This window comes from Colletotrichum truncatum, assembly GCF_014235925.2.
Source record: "Colletotrichum truncatum strain CMES1059 chromosome Unknown Contig_0004, whole genome shotgun sequence".
Lineage (NCBI taxonomy): Eukaryota > Fungi > Ascomycota > Sordariomycetes > Glomerellales > Glomerellaceae > Colletotrichum > Colletotrichum truncatum.
The window spans coordinates 688,479-705,522 of record NW_027222401.1 but is presented as its reverse complement, the minus strand read 5'-3'; the positions used below and the strand labels follow the sequence as shown (position 1 = coordinate 705,522).

Sequence of the window (17,044 nt, the reverse complement as noted above, 5' to 3'; positions counted from 1 at the left end):
CGTTGCAAAGGGACAGCGAGCGTCGTGTCGTGTCGGAACGAAAGGACTGCTGGATCCCAAGTGTCGTTGTAGTGGAATGGGACCTGGGGGTCGGACGGAGGTGCAGGTGCTAAAGGGGACGGGAGGGTCTTGACCGACGGCTGTTGGAAAATGCAATTTCACACAAAATGTTGCGGCAGGAGGTCCCCAAGTTGTCCCCAGCCAATTGAGTGCCAACACTGCGTGTTACTGCAAGCCCAATTCAGGGGGCAGCAAGTCCCCGGCCCACGCTCCTTTCCCCAATTCTGACTCTAGTCCATTTGAGGAATGGCCTGGACAGCGGGGTATCCTCGGGCAATTTTGGGGGAAGAGGATGACAGGTCACGAGACTCAGCCTGGTCAGTGCTGAAGCTCTCAGCAAATCCAGCCAGCTGGCGGCCTGAGAGGTACCTGTAGCGTGTTGCAATACACTGTCTACTGGGCCAAACATGTTTCGGGTGGCTTCTGCCTCAGCCGCCCGCTGCCTGGAACTGCTGACAGCCGGCAGGCCATGCCAAACGCTTTAATCACCCCATTCCCTTCATCTCAGCCACATATTACTAGTATAGTACACGGTACCGATCACCGACCTGCTACGGGCGCTGGGAAGCGATGATACGTACCTCATTTCCAGAACGTCCGGTCACAGGCTGACTTCTACTGAGACACTGCCCACCGGATCGTACCTGTTAACATCGCTCTTTAGTCTTGAACGACTGTTTGCTTGAAGCTCTTTATATCACCATTTCGGACACTGTTTATTGCAGACGTCCACCTATCAATAGCCCCTGTTGGGTCTTCCAGCTTCCTGACTCGGCTGTCCAGCTGACTGCGACCCGCCAAAGTAACGACCATCATTCACGAGGGTCCAGCTCATCGTCAACAATCCGCAGGTGGCCTCTCACCTTGAGAGAAACATCTATCAAGGATGATACCATAGCGAATAACTTCAACAGATAGCACATCATCAGCTCGGCCTCCCGGCCTTGCATTCACATCTCCTGTCTCTTATTACCGAGCCCCTCTTTGATTGCACAGGCCACAGCGAATCCCCGCTACATCTGATTAAAGGCAAAGCACCGCCTCTCTTCATTAAATATGAATACCCGACCACCGATAGAAACGGCGCCTTCAACGGTGGTCTTATCGGTATCTTTCAACAGTGACGCCAGTTGCTTCTCCGTTGGCCTCAACTCTGGAATATGCAGTACTTTGCTCGCCCCGTCTAAGTTGCAAGAACAGTGGCTAATAACATTCAGTCTTTCATACTAAGTCATGTCTTCTCAAGGCATCCCGAGGTCCGTATTGATATCCCCTTTGAGCTGATGAGTGAGGCTGAACTCTCGACAGACTTCAACGCTGGCATCGGCCTTGTTGAAATGATGGGAACCTCCAACTATCTGGCCCTTGTCGGTGGTGGAAGACAGCCAAAGTACAGCATCAGTAAAGTATGTTATTACCCTACCCTCATCAACTCTGAAACTAACAAAGCATTTAAGACCATCATTTGGGATGATATGAAGGGTAGAGTTGCCATTGAGATATCCTCCATCACACCCGTGCGGGGAGTTCGTATCGGCCGCAATCGCATAGTGGTAGCGCTCCAGAACAGCGTACGTGTCTACTCATTCGCGAAGCCGCCCGATCTCCAATCGGTGTACGAGACCACGGACAACCCCCTCGGTCTATGTTGTATGTCAGAAAAGATAATCGCATTCCCCGGTAGAACGGTGGGCCAGATTCAGCTCGTCGACATCGGCACCGGCAACGTCAGCATTATCCCCGCCCATTCTTCAGCCCTCAAGGCCATCCAACTTAGCCCAGACGGTGAATTGTTAGCCACAGCAAGCGAACAAGGCACGCTGGTACGAGTATTTGCGACAAGCAACTGCGCCAAACTTGTCGAACTGAGACGCGGCGTGGATCCTGCAACCATTTTCTCTTTAGGCTTCAGTCCAGAGGGCACGAAACTTGCGTGCACGTCAGACAAGTCTACACTCCATGTGTTCGATGTACCGCACCCCAAGAAGCCTGCGACATCACCGACAAGCCCATCTGCATCAATGGCAGGATCGGGCATCCTCGCCGGCAGACCAGGAGACGATGGCAAGGGTAGATGGGGGTTTTTGGGAAAGATTCCCTTAATGCCACGGATGTTTTCAGATGTGTATTCCTTCGCATCTGCACCGTTCGAGGCTGGCGATGATCCTCTCATTGGTGGTCTGCCTCTATCAGAGCAGACTACATTAGGCACAACAAGACCTCAAAAGGGTATCATTGGATGGATTAACGAGGAAAGCTTGGTGGTTATTGGCGCTGGTCAGGACGCTCGCTGGGAGAAGTTCGTCATAACTAAGGGCGAAGACGGGCGCCGGTATCTTGTTCGAGAAGGTTGGAAAAGGTATTTAGGTAGCGCCTCATGAGCGTTGCGCAGTAAAGGACAGTTTCATTGATAACAGTTACGGCATGGCGTTACAAACGGTGGCATCACAGGACTGGTTTTCCAGAGGGTATCAGCGATAGCATCGCTTGTTTCATTAGAAATTCATATCATCTTCGAGACTGTGGCGACCTGCTTCGGCTTCTCCTCTTGTGCCGCGGCTCATCGTCATGATCCCTGTGTCTTTTGTGGTAGCGTTCCTCGGAATCATCATGTTCTCGACGCCGGCGCTCTCTTCTTCGATCCTCGTCTTCTCCACGGTCGCGGTCTTTCCGGTCCCGCGAACGGTCCCTATCTCTCCGACTTCTGTCGTCTCTCTTAGATTCCCTATCACGAGAGTCATCTCGCCGCCGCTCATGACGCGAGCCTCTCTCACTATCTCTCCGATCCCGATCGTCCGATTTATCATCGTGCCGTGATCGTCGACTCCGGTGCCTGTCCTCGTCCCGATCCGCGTCCCTCATTTCGTCATCGCTATCGTGCCTCCGAGAACGGTGCGACCGGTGGCGGTGCTTATGCTTCTTCCTCCTTTCCGACTTATCTCCCCGCTTCTGTAACGCCTCCTGTATCTCCTTCTTTTTCTCCTCGATGAGAAACTCCTTCATAGGATCATCGTCGTCGTGATCTCGAATAAGAAGTGCAAGCTCCTTCTCCTCAGGAAGCATCGGACGCTCCTGCTCTTCCTCGGACTCTTCATCCGTCTTGTCGCCGTCGCCCTCCAGCTTCGAAACTGTTGCCCAGTCCACCTTGCCCTCGTCCGGGTCCTCGTCGTCCCGAAACTTATAGCGCGCATGATCTACACGAACGAGGCGGTTGCCAATAGTTGCGCCGCCAAGGTTATCGACCGCGAGATCGGTGCTGCGCTGGTCCTCGTATTTGAGCCATCCAAAGCCCTTTGATTTGCCCGTTTCTTTGTCGCGCGCCAGCTTGAGCCATACAGGCTCACCGAACTGAGAGAAAATCGTGATCACGTCACCCTCGGACATTTCGTAGGGAAGGCCACCGAAGTAGATGTAAGCTGTGTCGCGGTAGTCGACGTGCCAGGAACCTTCCGGGGAGCTGCTTGAGTTGTCAATACAGGGTCCGTGTGGAATTCAGGAAGGATTGCTACTGACATTCCATTTTCGATTTCTTTCTTGTTTAGCGCCTGAATGGCGCGTATTTGATTCATGTCTTTAGTCGCGCCGAGGTTCTATCCTCAGCTCAATGAGTGTTGTGGTGAGGTAAGTCTTTTTTGTTAAGAAGGCTGTCGTAGCAAGCTGCAAATCTGCAAGGCTGAAAGAAGCGGCGTTCGAAGCTCCCTAGAGCTCCACTATCCGCCCCGATAAGATGGCTCGCGTAGCAACGGTCAGTGCGTCATTTCCTCTAATGTGCCTCCAAGACCCCCCTAAATTGGCATTTCGGTAGCGCACTGTGCCGCGCTGTCACAGGACATTTAGGCTTCGGGAAAACACCCGGTCCGGCACTGGAACTTCCCCGACACTTTGGTGAAGGGATGAGGATTGGATGCTGTGCTGTGCATGGCCCTTGAAGATACCGCCTAACTGTTTGAGGCAGACCTCCAGCTTCTAGTGATAATATTTCCGTCCCAATTTCCGCATTTGACATTGCACAAAACGTGTTCTGCCGCCCCTCGAAAGCCCTGTGATCTAAGGCCGCCTACCTCTCCCCTGAGTCGCGATCCCAACGACGACGCGTTGTTTGTTCAGGCATACAGCTCTCAACTGCCAACCCACCGCCGATCGCCTTGACCCAAAAACACCACACTCTCTTCTGACCCACGACCCACGACCCCCCCATCGCTCCCCTCATGCGTCCTCGCCGACTAGTACAAACATGACGGCAAGTGCGAACAGGGTGTCGACATACACCTCAGCCTCCGCGGGGTCGGACGGGCGCAATGGCGAGAAGAAGGACCTCTGGAGCTCCATGCTCGACAATGTTGCCAGCGGCAAGCGGTTACCGGAGAAGAACATGATTGTGCTCGGCGGTACGCCCGATTCTCAGCGAGAATTTATCGAGTCGTTGTCACATAGTGAGAAGCGAAGCCTTGACCGACAGAGCTCTAAGACACCGCCTGTCGCAAACAGCTTTGCTCTAGGCTACACCTACTACGATGTGCTTGATGCTGATCAAGAAGGTTTGTGGGAACTGGCTTGCCTGGATATAAGCCTATTCGCTGACCTTGACCGTGCACAGATATCCTGGCGAGAATCTCTCTCTACATGCTGTCGACACCTTCAGAAGCTTTCCCCAAACTCATCCAACCCCTAATTACGCCCGAGACGATACCCAACACCCTAATGGTTATACTGCTGGACTGGTCTACGCCACACCTCTGGATGAGGCAGCTAAGAGAGTGGATTCTATTCATGCGAAGCATCCTCGAAAACTCGAGCCATGAATGTCAAGCAACAATGGAGGAGGTAATGGTGAGCTGGCGGGATAGGGGTAGAGGCGGCGGCTCGACCAATCTTGATGGCACAGGCGCAACTGCCAGCGAAGGTGACGTTGCGTTGCCGCTTGGGCCTGGTGAATGGGAAGAAGGGATCGGTCTGCCTCTGTGTGTCGTTTGCCAAAATGTAAGCGGTCTTGAAGGGACGGTACGAAGAACAATTGCTGACCACCTCATAGGCGGAAAAGATGGAGGCGTTGGAGAAGACACAAGGATGGAAAGAGGGTGACTTTGACCAAGTGCTGCAATACCTTCGGACGGTGCTGCTCAGACGTATGTTTGCTCTTATCTATGTGGGAGCTCAGGCTGACCTTTACAGACGGTGCATCCTTGATCTACACAACGCCGAACGTCCCCTCCTCGGCACCGAGCCTAGTCCACTCAAGCCTGGGCATCACATCTCTGCTCAAAAGACAACCGTTGAAACACAACGTGATTGATAGGGATAAGATCCTGGTGCCTCCAAACTGGGACTCCTGGGGTAAAATCCGTGTGCTTCGTGACGGCTTCGACGTCGAGGCCACCAGCCAGGGTTGGTCTCACGACCTGCAGTCAACTTTCCCGTCGCCCCCAATGACTACCGACGGGCTGAACACCATCTCCAAAGCCAAGGCGGACGGTGACTACACAGGCGAGGTATGGTCCTCTGCAGTCGCGCCGTACGAGGACTGGATCCGTGACCTCAGCAGCGCAGGCAGCGCCATCTCCTTTGCAGGCCGCGACGCGGACTCTTCGCAGTTAGAAACATCTTCTACAGACACGCAGGAGTTCCTGGGCACGAGCTTGCAGACGCTCGAGACGTACCGCAGCAGAAGCGCCGAGGACAAGAAGGCAGATGCGGCCAAGTCAAGGACGGGACAGCGGACGGATGAGACAGACTCTGATGCGTCATTGCGGCAGGGAGACGGCAAAGTCAACCAGCATATTGGACCTGTGCAATTTAACATGGGAGGCATCCAGGTGGATGCAGACGACATGGTGCAGCGGCTTAAGGTAAGCGACGAGACGTCCCCGACATCAAGGAACTAATTACTAACGAATGAACAGGACCGTCAGGCATACAGCTCTGCGCAGGAACCGACAACGCCGCCAGCCGACACCGCCGAGGAGAACCCTGACGACATGGACAACGACAAACTTCAGGCCTTCTTCAGCGGTCTGATGAACCGCAAGCAACCCGCCAACGGGAGTCCACGAGGCGGCTCCTGAAGTGTTTTTTTTTTTACAACAAGAGAACCGCCAAACTACTTCTGACATGTCAAGTGTCAAATTTCTCAACGGGAGCTAGGTCGGAAAACTTGAAAAAAGATCCCGATCACCATCCCTCTTCTTCCAGGGGAATCGATTTGAATGAGGGGAGCGTATACCACCGTTTTTTGGCGAAGATAAAGGGCGCTGCGGGAGCCCAAGATGGGAAATCTTGCCGAAAAGGGGCCGAACTAAGCAAAAAAGAAAAAGAAAACAAAACACAAAGTGATTGGCGGTTGAGGGGCGGATTCAGTCATGTCAGCAGTCAAGTCAGTTGCTGTAGAATAGATACCCCAATTATGACAATGGTATACGTTTGGTGTTATCGTTCCTCTAGAGATGGTTGCCGCAAGGGTATTCCGATGTGAGCGGGTAACTCACAGATTCATGGGAGCAACTCGCGGTTCGGGAAAGTTGAAGCTGATGGCCCACTGCATACCACACATCACAACATTTACAATGAGACTGGAAAATATGTGAACAACTCGCCGTTCAGGGAAAATTGGAGCTGAAGGCCCATCGCATTAAAGCCGGCAGTCCAATATATATCACGTGAAGCCATTTACAATGAGACTAGATAATAATGTAATAAAAAAAAAGGCGAGTCATTTTGAAGTCATCTACGGCATCACTTTCCAACTACATACAGCACCGGCCACCGGCTTTTGTCAGTGACTTGTGAAGGGGGGGGTAAATCGTGTCCCAAAACTCCCAGCCGACCACCACCAAGCGACTGACTCACTTGGGAACCGAAACGCACTTTTTTTTTTTTTGTTCGCCTGCTTTGGTATAATCAACCAGCCAACTTGTTAGTTCACACCAAGTCTCCCCTCGTGACGAGACGGTAGACACCGTTTTCGAGGCGGTATGCGCCCGGCTTTTGCGTTCGCACAAGCTCCTGGAGCGCTGGGCTTCTCTTCGCCAACAGATCGTTTTCACTTTGCAACACAAGCAGGTTTCGTAGTCCGCCTCTAGCCTCGGAGTGCAACTTCCGCAGCAATCTCTTAGTGATGTCGTCCTCGTCCTGACCGTCTTTGCGGATGACGACCCAGGTTGCACCGCCGAGACGAGCAGTCACGACGCCCGACAAAAGACCAGGGAAGAGCCAGGGGTACTGCAGAATCTCGGCCTCGAAGGCGTTGATCGTCTCACGAGCCAGGGCAGTGTAAGCCTCGTCGCTGAGGGTGACACCAAGGCGGAAGAGGTTAGAAACGGAGACAGCGTTAGTGGAAGGAAGCGCCGTGTCCATGCCGTCCTTAAGGCGAAGGATAGTATGCGGCGCGTTCTCGGCAGTGGTGTAAAAGGCACCGCAGGAGGAGCGGGAGGCGGGAGGTTCGGGGGCGGAGGTGCCGATTGAAGGGCTGTCGTAGAAGATGTCGATTTGAACCTCTGTGAGCGTGTTAGTGGGATCCGTCAGTCAGGATGAAGCACGACCTACTTTGAAGCTCATCCGCAAACTCGATCCACGTTTCCTCCCCTGTGGCTTCGTAAAGATCAATAAGACCCTCGATGAGATGAGCATAGTCGTCAGCCAGGCCCTTGGTGTCGCCTCGGCCCTCGTTGTATATTCTGTAGAGGAGCTTTTCCTGCTCGTCCCACATGTTGGCCCTTATGAAAGCGGCAGCCTTGCCTGCTGCCTCAAAGCATGCCCTGCTCCTGGCGGGGTCAATAGACAAGAGCGCTGATCCGGTTCTCGCAAGAACGCCGATAACAAGTCCATTGCGCCCAGCAACAATCTTGGTATCAGCTTCGGGCCGAATACGCTCCCTTTCTCTGTGCGCCTTGAGCTTCTGCCTCGCCGAATCCAGAACTCTCTGCACCTCGTCGGTGGTGATGCCCGCCTGTCGTCCGATCTCGCTCTTATCCTTGACAATGCGCAGGATGTTCTCGTTCACAAACTCGTCGTTCGGGTCCTGGTCAGGCTCGATGTTGCCGTGCTCAAGGACGTTCCAGTAGGAAGCGGCCAATGCTGCCTCGTGGTCGTCACCGATGACGGCGTCAAACTCCCTGCGCGTCCACAAACTGTAAGCTCCTTCTCGCAAGTGCCTATCCCCGCGACGGTACGAGTCCGCGGCCTCGCTGGAAACGAAACCACCGCTGGGCAAGCAGATAGGAGAGGTCGTCAGGTAATCCACCAGCTCCACCACAACGTCGTGGAACTCTTGGTCCTTCTCGCCGCTGCTGGCAATCAACCACGCATCCAGGTACAGGCCGAGGAGAAGGGCGTTGTGGACCACGAGCTTCTCGAAGCGAGGTACGCTCCAGTCTGCTGTTACGGAGTATCGTGCAAAGCCATGGCCTCCGACGTGGTCACGCAAGCCACTGTCGCGAATCTTTCGCAGCGTGAAGAGAGCCATCTCGGCGGCATGGGCGCACTCAGTCTCGCCAACAACATCCTGAACAGGCGCGATGTACCGAGGAAGGCGCAACAGGAAGGACAGCTTCGGCGGGGTCGGGAACTTGGGCGCAAGGCCGAATCCGCCGTACACGGGGTCAAACGTGCCCGCGATATGCGTGTAGGCCTCTTCCAACTGATCCAGGTCAAGCTCGCTCGACACCGCCGCAGCCGTCCTGCCTGTTCCGGGATGCTCCAGTCCGGTCTCAGATCTCGCGAGTGTTGCGGCTTGGGAGCCAGCCACGCCGGGCGCCACAGTACCGCTGGTTCCAAGGGTCCCTTCGGCGGCGAAATCGTGCAGCTTTACGACAACCTCCTTCGCCTCCTGCCTGCACCTGGCCTCCTGCTCCTTCCAGACCTTTTGCAGCTTTCGCAGGATAGCCAAAAAGTCTAGACGCTCGTCGTCGGCAGAGTTGCTGCTGTTTGGCTCCGGGGCGGGGTAGTAAGTGCCGCCGAAAACAGGTTCGAGCTCAGGGGTCAGGAAGAGATTTAAAGGCCAGCCGCCGGATCCGCTGACGGCCTGGACGTAGTTCATGTATATCGTGTCGAGCTCCGGGCGCTCCTCGCGGTCGATGATGACGGGGATGAAGGACTCGTTTAGGATTTTGGCACATTCGGAGTGGGTAAAGCATTCGGTGGATGTGAGTCGGGAATCTACAGATTTTGTAAGCGCATGCCAAGATATTACGGTCGTCACACCACTTACAGTGGCAGGCCTTGAAGCCAATGTGGAGGAAGATCAGCTTGTTTTCCTTCCTCGCTCTCTCGATCGCCTCATCATCGAGGAGTTGCCAGGCGACGCGGCCCTCTGCATGGCTGCGAACATAAGGGCTCTTGCTCTGTCCAACCCGGTTAACCAATGGCGCAGCCACCGGCGCGTCATTCTTCAGCGCTGCCGTGAGCTGTGACGGCCCGGCCATCTCAGCCCGCGCCGCCTGGGACAACTCAGAGGCGACCATGGTGAAGCACTGTATGGAAAAAAGGTGTTGGAGGGGGGGGGGGGGGTGGAGAGAAGTGGTGAAAGGTCCTAGGCGGTTGACGAGATGCCTTTGGCTCCGTAACCCCCTAAGATATATGTTGTGGGTTGTAACCAGTAGAAACTCGCGGAGTTGGTTCGAAAGCCACGATCACGAGATGATTTCTCGAAAGCGGCTGGCCGGGGTCTAAAACGTGCCGGTCAATGATACAAAAGGGAAGTGATGCAGCTTGTCGAGCAGGCCAGGAAAGCGGCAGTAGTGCGTGTTGTACAGCAAGTCGGAGAAAAAACGAGTCATGCGGTAGTCGATTCGAAGTTTTCCAGAAAAATGGTGTTCCTACACGGGTGCCGGCTGCATTCGTGTGTGGGAACTATTGGCGACCCGTTAATGTTGGACAATCCAGCGGTAAGAGGCTCGAAATACTTTAACAGCAAAGGTGGTATCTGGGAGGGAGACTAGACGTCACTGCTGCAGGGCACTGAATGGTTATTCGGTACCTGAGCTGAGCTGCCCCACCACATGCTTATCGCCGAATGAGGGGTATATATTAGATAAGCACTCTAGTGTGAGCTAGGCAAATAACGTTAGTGGCTGTTCAGAGGCTGTATCCGCCTTTTTTTTGTGAATTTATTTGGTATGCGCGGCACCCAAAAGAATTTTGGTGGTGCGTGTATTTGAACATGATGATGAAATCATACCCACAGCCAGAAGGACGTTAATTATCTCCTCATTTCTCGACACAAGACGTCGCATTCAAAACATCAAGCTTTGAGCTTGACTTCCGCTCTGATTCATGCATGCGCTCTTCCATTGATCGGTTGGCATGTTCCGGCGCAGCTTTCGCGCAAATCTCGGCGTGACTCGCGCGTTTACCGAGCTCCAAGACCGGATTTTTCCAGGGTTGAGGTTTCAACTACGACCAAGGAGAGCGGCGCGTCGATTAATTAACTTTTTTTATCTTTTCTTTTCTTTTATTTTTTTATTTTTTCTTGTAACTATTTGGGCTGAAATCCCGACATCCGAACTCGCAAGGTGAGCCTAAATGCCACCTCGCTAGCTAACCCCCGATCTTCACACGCCTGGTATCATTTCCTGAACGAACTCAAAATCAAACGAGGGTATTCCGCATCCCACAATGTCAAATCATTAAATTACTTGTTCTTGTTCTTGTTCTTGTCGCAATCAACTCGAAGAAATGGTTTCGTTAGGACCGCCATCCTTTTTCTCGGGAGTGACCGCCCGGGGAGTAGGCTTTTCGCTGGCTGCCTCGCCCTGAGTGATGGTGTGCCGCGTCGGCTTCTTGCCTGATAGCATCGACTTGACGGTGTGAATAAGAGTGGCGCGGCCTTCGAAGATGGGGAACAATCCGACCGCGAAGAAAGAGCAGAAGATCCAGAGGATTCCGACGGCAACCCAACCCGTGAAGAAGGGCTTACTGAAGACGTAGCCTGAGCCGTACATGGGCATTGGCCACAGCACGAGCATAGCGATGGTCCTAGGAGTGATGTTAGCGTCCGCACAGACTACGGAAACCCGTTGGGGCAACTTACATGAAAGCCGTCATGGAAACAGAAATCTTGAAGGCACGGGAGAGCATGGCTTGTTCGCGCTCAAACTCGGCCTGTGTCTCTTGATGACCGCCTTGTACCTCCTCGAGATCCAGGCCTGCATCGTTGGCAAGGTCGTGGTCGTCGCCTCTGCGGATCGCCATCATCGACTTCCAGTCGTACTTGTCCATGCCGAAGAGCAGGGTGAAGATGGGAATGAGGACAATGGGAGATAGCAGAGCGATGACGTTGCCAGCAAGCATGGGGTTGTTGGAGCCCGTGCAGGTAACATCCAGAACACCGCACGTCTTCTTGGCCGTCACGAGCCATCCGATGATGGCAAAGATGGTTCCAAAAATAGGCGAGAGTGTCGCCGCCCACTTGTTCTGGCCCTTCCATACCAGTGTCAGAGTAGCCGGCAGCACAGCAGCGGAGATGAGGACGCCCATGAGGACGTAGAGGTATCCCATGGAGATGCCATTGTAGAACAGTCCAACGGAAACGGAGCTGATGATCAGCGCGTAAATGACGACGCACACGTGTGACATGTAAATGAGACGCTTGCCGCTGGCATCGGGCTTGAAGTAGGTGCGGTAGATATCGTAGGTGAAAATGGAGGACACGGCGATAAGCTCGGCGGAGCTGGCAGAGGTGACGGCCATGAAGATCATGAGAAGGGTCGCAACAGCACCGCCCTTGCCGAGGAGTGCAACGGCGGCATACGGAAGCGCGAGGCCGGCCGAGACCTCAGCTTCGGTCATGCGCTCGGGGAATGTGGGGAATCGGGGGTTCGACTCGAGAGCGAGGGCAGAGAGACCCATGGTCGTGGCCGTCAGCCAAGGGATTGCGAACCAGGAGAGACCACTATTCGAAAAAAAACGTCAGCGTCAAAACAACTGCGGTGCAAAGAGACTTCATACCCCAGAATGTAACCTGGCAGGGCGTGAACAGGCGAAGCGGCGATGGCTTTGTTGTAGTATCCGTTGTCAAGGAAGACGGTGCCAAAGTTACCCACTGGTCAGGTCAGCATGTTATTTTCTGGCCAAGGTCATACAGTGGTTATTTACCGATGTTGATGACGAAGAACTCGACGCCACCCTGAGACTTCATGGTCAAATACGATCCATGAGCGTTACCCGCGACGGGATTTCTGGTAGCTGCCTCGACAAGAAGGTCATAGACCTTGGAGGGGCTTCCCAGCACATCGGAGCTGGCATACGCAGTCAAAGAGAAGAGAATGATGATGATCAGCAGGATGAAAGTGTGAACCCAGTCGGTCAGGAACGTCGCTTTGAGTCCTCCAACGAGGGTGTAAGCGACGACGCCAACAGGCAGGAGATAGATGGCAGCAACGGTGTGCCTAAGAGATGTTAGTTTTCATTTCACAAAAGATGGATCACTCAAAAGCCGACAGTTTTGCTTGGTGGGGAACCACTTACATGCCGGTCAACGCGTTAACAGTTGCAGCACCTCCCACAATCAACATGAGGGTGACGAGAATGTTCGTCATCAGGCCGAAGATGATAAAAACGATGTGGGTGACAGTGCCGTATCTCGCCTTGATGACTTCCAGAAACGTGTGGGCGTTGGGCGCTCTGCGCTTGAGCTGGATGGCGAGCGTCGCGAAGAGCAGAATCTGAACCGTTGCTCCGGAGGCGTACCAGAACGGCCCCGAGACGCCGTACCTATAACACACGCCGGAAGACTGGAGGAGGGTCGCGGCCCATGTCCATGACGAGACGACTGCGGAACCGACAAGACCAGATTTGACTGTTCTGCCGGCTGTCGTGAACATTTCAGAAGTCTGCAGCTCCCTGTTGTATCGCTTGAGAACGTATGTCGTGGCGATCTGTACTAATTAGCACGTGAACGAGATGTCAACGGCACTTCTGAAGAGACGAACCATTCCAATGGCGAAGAGAAGACCTAAGCCGAGGACGATGCCGTAGCCGACACCGGCGCTAAGTGCTGCTGTCACCATCTTTGGGCGATTTCTAATGCACTTTGTTCGATGGTCGTATGATGCTCGCAAGCGTACGAACTCTTGGTCAGTGGATGCCAACAGCTTTGAAGTCTGGGCATAGAGACGTATATGTATCCGTCCGCCAAGTGGCCCAGACCAGACTGACAGCAAGGGCCGGCGGCAGTATCAATATCAGAACATGGTCCTTCGGTTATCGGGGCTTAAACTAATGCATCTACCCTTGCTTCCCCCATGTGCCAGGAGAGACAGAGACACACACGAGTCCCCCACAGAGGCAATGGCCCAGCCCAGGGTATTGCTGAATCGCATCATATGTGAGACCTATGCACGGGGTCTTGGGGGGCTGAACGGCAACCATGGTTACACTAGTCCCCGTCAAGATCTTGGGATGGAAACTCAGTGTTAGACACAACGTGCCAGAAACGCGGTGCCGAAGACTACGGCATGCAGAGGGAAGATAAGGCCAAAATTCAATCAGTCATAGAAATGGTGTTGCTTCTCTGCATGTCTCGAGCCAATGGGCAGGCAGCACAGGTGTGACATTGAGAATCTGCAGCCAATGGGACCCTAGACACATGCTTGTTTAAGCAGTATATGTGGCAAAGGATCCCGATACGGATTTTCATCTTACTGGAACGATACTGAAGGGAAAGGGCTGTTTGTGGAGGAAATGGATGCAGATGCTGGCCAATGCCTGTCTACGCTGCTACTACGGTTCCTGGTTCCTTGACGGATGAATTCTTCCATGTGATACGAGTGGTTAGTTCCGAACCAGTAGTAACAATCAGAAGCTTTTCCTTCAGATTATTCAAGGGAACAGGAGCATCCAGCTGGTACGTTAATGTGCTATAATAGAGTACCTACGCTGAAAGCTTAGTCCCGGCTGGGACTAACGTATGGGATGAATCAGAACAATCTATCCCAGTCTTCGATACACAAGTGAATCTCACAACACCATCTGACGATCTTCAACCAAGGGCCAAGCAACCGGTTCGTACATATTCAGTATCACATTCAGTGCCGAAGGAGAGAAGAGTTAATTGTGAGCCAGCGGGCGCAAGGGGGTGGAAAGCGGCCGGCGGCCAAGAAATCGACTGATAAGGAAGTCAGCCTCTTCCTCCCTATCGTCTGGTAATTGAGTCAGTCGATTGGGCAGCGGGAGCGGTTGATTGCATCAGAGTTCAAATCGACGTTGCAAATCGCGCTATGTTATCAACAGAGGCTGACAGGGAGAAAGATAAGAAGTCGCGATGCGTGTGGATGGCGTGGAGAAAGGGGGGGTCCCCGGTAAGTGCACGGGCCATGCTCAAATGGCATCTCCGCAGGGGCCAAAAGAGCTTAGCACATGCAGACTTTCTCCCACCCACCACACACTTGGCCATCTTTGGTTAACCCTGGAGGATGGCTTATCGACATGAACCTGCTCAGAAATACAGTTTCACGTCTGAGTTGCTAGACATTAAAAGAAAATAAGCGTTGGTTCACTTCATACAGAAAGAGTACTATGATGATTGAAGGCGATGGTCCATTGTGGCCCCTCCCATCGCGAGCTGCAATGACAAGAGCAGTAACATCTATTCTACCTGGAAGCAAAACCGATACCTCTTCGGTAGGAGTCTATACAAGCTTTTGCAAAGACTTTTCCAAGAATACTAAGGCGAGCATGGCCCCGCCGTGGGGTTGCTTGGCCCAACACACATCTCGATTGTCTTGGAGGTGCCTACGAAAAGCCCAGCAGCCGTCCCACATTCGCCTACACATTCGCCTAGTCTGCGTCTGCGCTACGGCGACAGGGCTCGTAGCTAGAAGCTTACTCATACATATTCTCATAGTAGCAAGCACCTGTATCTCTGGCATCCCACGCTGGAGTTTTTAGCTCGCCACGCCAAGCCAGATGGCTTTATAGGCATGGCCGCCTCCTTGGTGGCTTGTCAGATTGATATCTCTGGCAGGCGTATTCATGAGAAATGAATATGACCAGACTTACACTGACAAATAACGGAGGTGTAGATTATTTTACTCATATCTTGTTGACAGGTACTCGATATCGCGTCTCCGGATTAGCATGCTACTGATTGAGATGAAGAAAAATCTCCTAGCATCATTTATTCCAACTGTCATTGTTCCACCAACCACGGTACATCTTTCAAGTTTCTACAACTACACGACTTGACAATCCAATCTATACAGATGCAATGGCTTGGATTCTATGTGGCCGCGGCCGTGCCGCCGGTCCGCGCTGCACATGCCAGGGTCCATATTATCCCGATCTTGCGGGCGCAAGCACTGATCGTATGCCCCGATAGAGGCACTTTAGGAGATTAAACGCTCAAAGAACGCATATGATACGACACTATTGCATTTGAGATCGCGCCGGCGGCCAACTCGTTCCCAGCCCACCGGGTCACTCAGAAAAAGGTTGGCCCCGATAGGGCAGAAGCCACTCGTACAAGGGAGGGGGCATGTATATGCGACTCGGGTGAATACATATATGGGGTCCCATTCTCCTGGAGTTGCTATAGATAGACAATAGCCTGTAAGCGTGTTCTTAAATGTTCAAGGTGTCAAACTCTTGAATGATGAAGCACTCGTCAGGCTTTGCATTTCAAGTTCCCTGCGCGGGCATGAGCTCTGTACAAAACCGGACATCTCTAGGAGGTCAGCGGTCGAAATTGAACAAATGAAAGGCTTTCCGTCGCTACCCTTAGCAGTAATCATGATTCTGAGCCCTGATAGCTGAGTCAACTCCAGCTTGCATAGGGCTTCCTTCTGCCCTACTGCGGGTTTCCTATTGGCCATGTCCTTTACACAACCCGATATGCACTACACTTCCATTAATACTAATCTTGCTTCATGTGAGGAGATACAACTTACTCAATAACAAGTTCATTCTGATACCATATGCCGCTTCCGACCCAGAGCGCCGCATTTACAGTCTCAGCCAACTTTTCTTCTGTTGCTGTCATGCTGATGAACATACGGTAAGAGTACCGTCTCGGGCCCGCCTTGATTTTGTTCTCGGATGGCACCAATGTGTCCAAAGTATCTGACGGTCCGGTCCATGACCCTCTGACCCTCATCTCGCATCTGTGTTGACGTATAGTTAGCTTTCTCTCCAAAAGTCATCCATCCCTGTCGACTTATGTTCCCAGATGGAAGTGCATTTCAAGGACATCATCTTACTGAACCGCGCTGTCATCATCACCTCTCTGGAGCCTGAAGGCTCCATTCATCCTTTGCGTTCCTCCTGTATTAGGGACCGCCTTGTCCAGATAATACCCACCGGCCTACGGTGTTTGATTAGAAGGGCCATGTCTGACTCATCAATTTTGAATTGTGAACGTACGACAACAACCCCTGAGCCAAACGAGCCGGACCATGAGCCCCCGATAGCCCTGGTCAACTCTACAGGATTCGAGCTACCAACAGCGGCGGCTCTCACGAGCTCATCATCAAAACGAATAGAAACCCGGAAATCAAAGTCGATGGACGGTGGTGGGATAGACGTGGCGGGGTGGGGGAAATGTGTCGCGGAGGCCGCCTCGTCGCCATTCTCGTCGGTACTTGGGCTCCTAGGACACACGTCAGCTTGATTACGATGGTCCAGTCCATGCCCACCAACACCACTCACATAACGTTGAATGAAAGATGGGTTGCTTCATGAACCCCCTCAAATAGGGAACACCTACCTCGAATCTTGCGCTGCATCTGCCAGGGCCCCTTCTTCTGCGAGGCTACCCCATCCGCCGTGGTGCCTGGCCAGATTCCTTTCCGGAAGGTTTTCAAACACCTTGGTGTTCCGTTCGCATATCCATGTCGGATCCCACTCTGTGTCTTCCATCCTCAACCTGGGGACCTGCGGCTTGCTCGACAGCCCCTGGCCGCTGCCTTTCCAGGAGCCGTGCAAGTGGCCAAATGGCGTAGATTCGTCACGGCCCATATCGATCATCGATATCCAGATGTATGTCAGCTCGAAGAGT

The 17,044-nt window shown here is 53.1% G+C and overlaps 7 protein-coding genes across 7 annotated transcripts; 2 read left to right on the top strand and 5 right to left on the bottom strand.

Moving 5' to 3' along the window:
• Window positions 1–1,116: 1,116 nt before the first annotated feature.
• Window positions 1,117–2,441, top strand: CTRU02_206990 (WD repeat domain-containing phosphoinositide-interacting protein 4; the record flags this gene model as incomplete). Its single annotated transcript, XM_036729396.1, has 4 exons — window positions 1,117–1,225; window positions 1,278–1,316; window positions 1,369–1,466; window positions 1,518–2,441. The coding sequence occupies 4 exons, from the start codon at window positions 1,117–1,119 to the stop codon at window positions 2,439–2,441; spliced, it is 1,170 nt and encodes a 389-aa protein (XP_036578903.1).
• Window positions 2,442–2,568: 127 nt separating this feature from the next.
• Window positions 2,569–3,629, bottom strand: CTRU02_206991 (u2 snrnp component ist3; the record flags this gene model as incomplete). The annotated part of the gene is made up of 2 exons (XM_036729397.1): window positions 2,569–3,517; window positions 3,574–3,629. 2 exons carry the CDS (start codon window positions 3,627–3,629, stop codon window positions 2,569–2,571), a joined length of 1,005 nt encoding a protein of 334 aa, XP_036578904.1.
• A 539-nt stretch (window positions 3,630–4,168) lies between these two features.
• On the top strand, window positions 4,169–6,122 carry CTRU02_206989 (dynein light intermediate chain; the record flags this gene model as incomplete). Its single annotated transcript, XM_036729398.2, has 5 exons — window positions 4,169–4,598; window positions 4,658–5,040; window positions 5,093–5,186; window positions 5,233–5,906; window positions 5,961–6,122. Coding segments are annotated over 5 exons (1,743 nt in total), but the record flags the coding sequence as incomplete, so codon positions are not given.
• Window positions 6,123–6,975: 853 nt separating this feature from the next.
• On the bottom strand, window positions 6,976–9,515 carry CTRU02_206988 (DUF255 domain protein; the record flags this gene model as incomplete). Its single annotated transcript, XM_036729399.1, has 3 exons — window positions 6,976–7,550; window positions 7,600–9,210; window positions 9,263–9,515. 3 exons carry the CDS (start codon window positions 9,513–9,515, stop codon window positions 6,976–6,978), a joined length of 2,439 nt encoding a protein of 812 aa, XP_036578906.1.
• Window positions 9,516–10,715: 1,200 nt separating this feature from the next.
• On the bottom strand, window positions 10,716–13,376 carry CTRU02_206987 (urea active transporter; the record flags this gene model as incomplete). Its single annotated transcript, XM_036729400.2, has 7 exons — window positions 10,716–11,028; window positions 11,084–11,944; window positions 12,001–12,094; window positions 12,148–12,440; window positions 12,520–12,929; window positions 12,984–13,074; window positions 13,324–13,376. The coding sequence occupies 7 exons, from the start codon at window positions 13,374–13,376 to the stop codon at window positions 10,716–10,718; spliced, it is 2,115 nt and encodes a 704-aa protein (XP_036578907.2).
• A 2,244-nt stretch (window positions 13,377–15,620) lies between these two features.
• CTRU02_206986 (uncharacterized protein) lies at window positions 15,621–16,144 on the bottom strand (the record flags this gene model as incomplete). Its single annotated transcript, XM_070204815.1, has 2 exons — window positions 15,621–15,887; window positions 15,938–16,144. The coding sequence occupies 2 exons, from the start codon at window positions 16,142–16,144 to the stop codon at window positions 15,621–15,623; spliced, it is 474 nt and encodes a 157-aa protein (XP_070061348.1).
• A 99-nt stretch (window positions 16,145–16,243) lies between these two features.
• Window positions 16,244–17,013, bottom strand: CTRU02_206985 (uncharacterized protein; the record flags this gene model as incomplete). The annotated part of the gene is made up of 3 exons (XM_070204814.1): window positions 16,244–16,351; window positions 16,411–16,636; window positions 16,754–17,013. The coding sequence occupies 3 exons, from the start codon at window positions 17,011–17,013 to the stop codon at window positions 16,244–16,246; spliced, it is 594 nt and encodes a 197-aa protein (XP_070061347.1).
• Window positions 17,014–17,044: the final 31 nt, after the last annotated feature.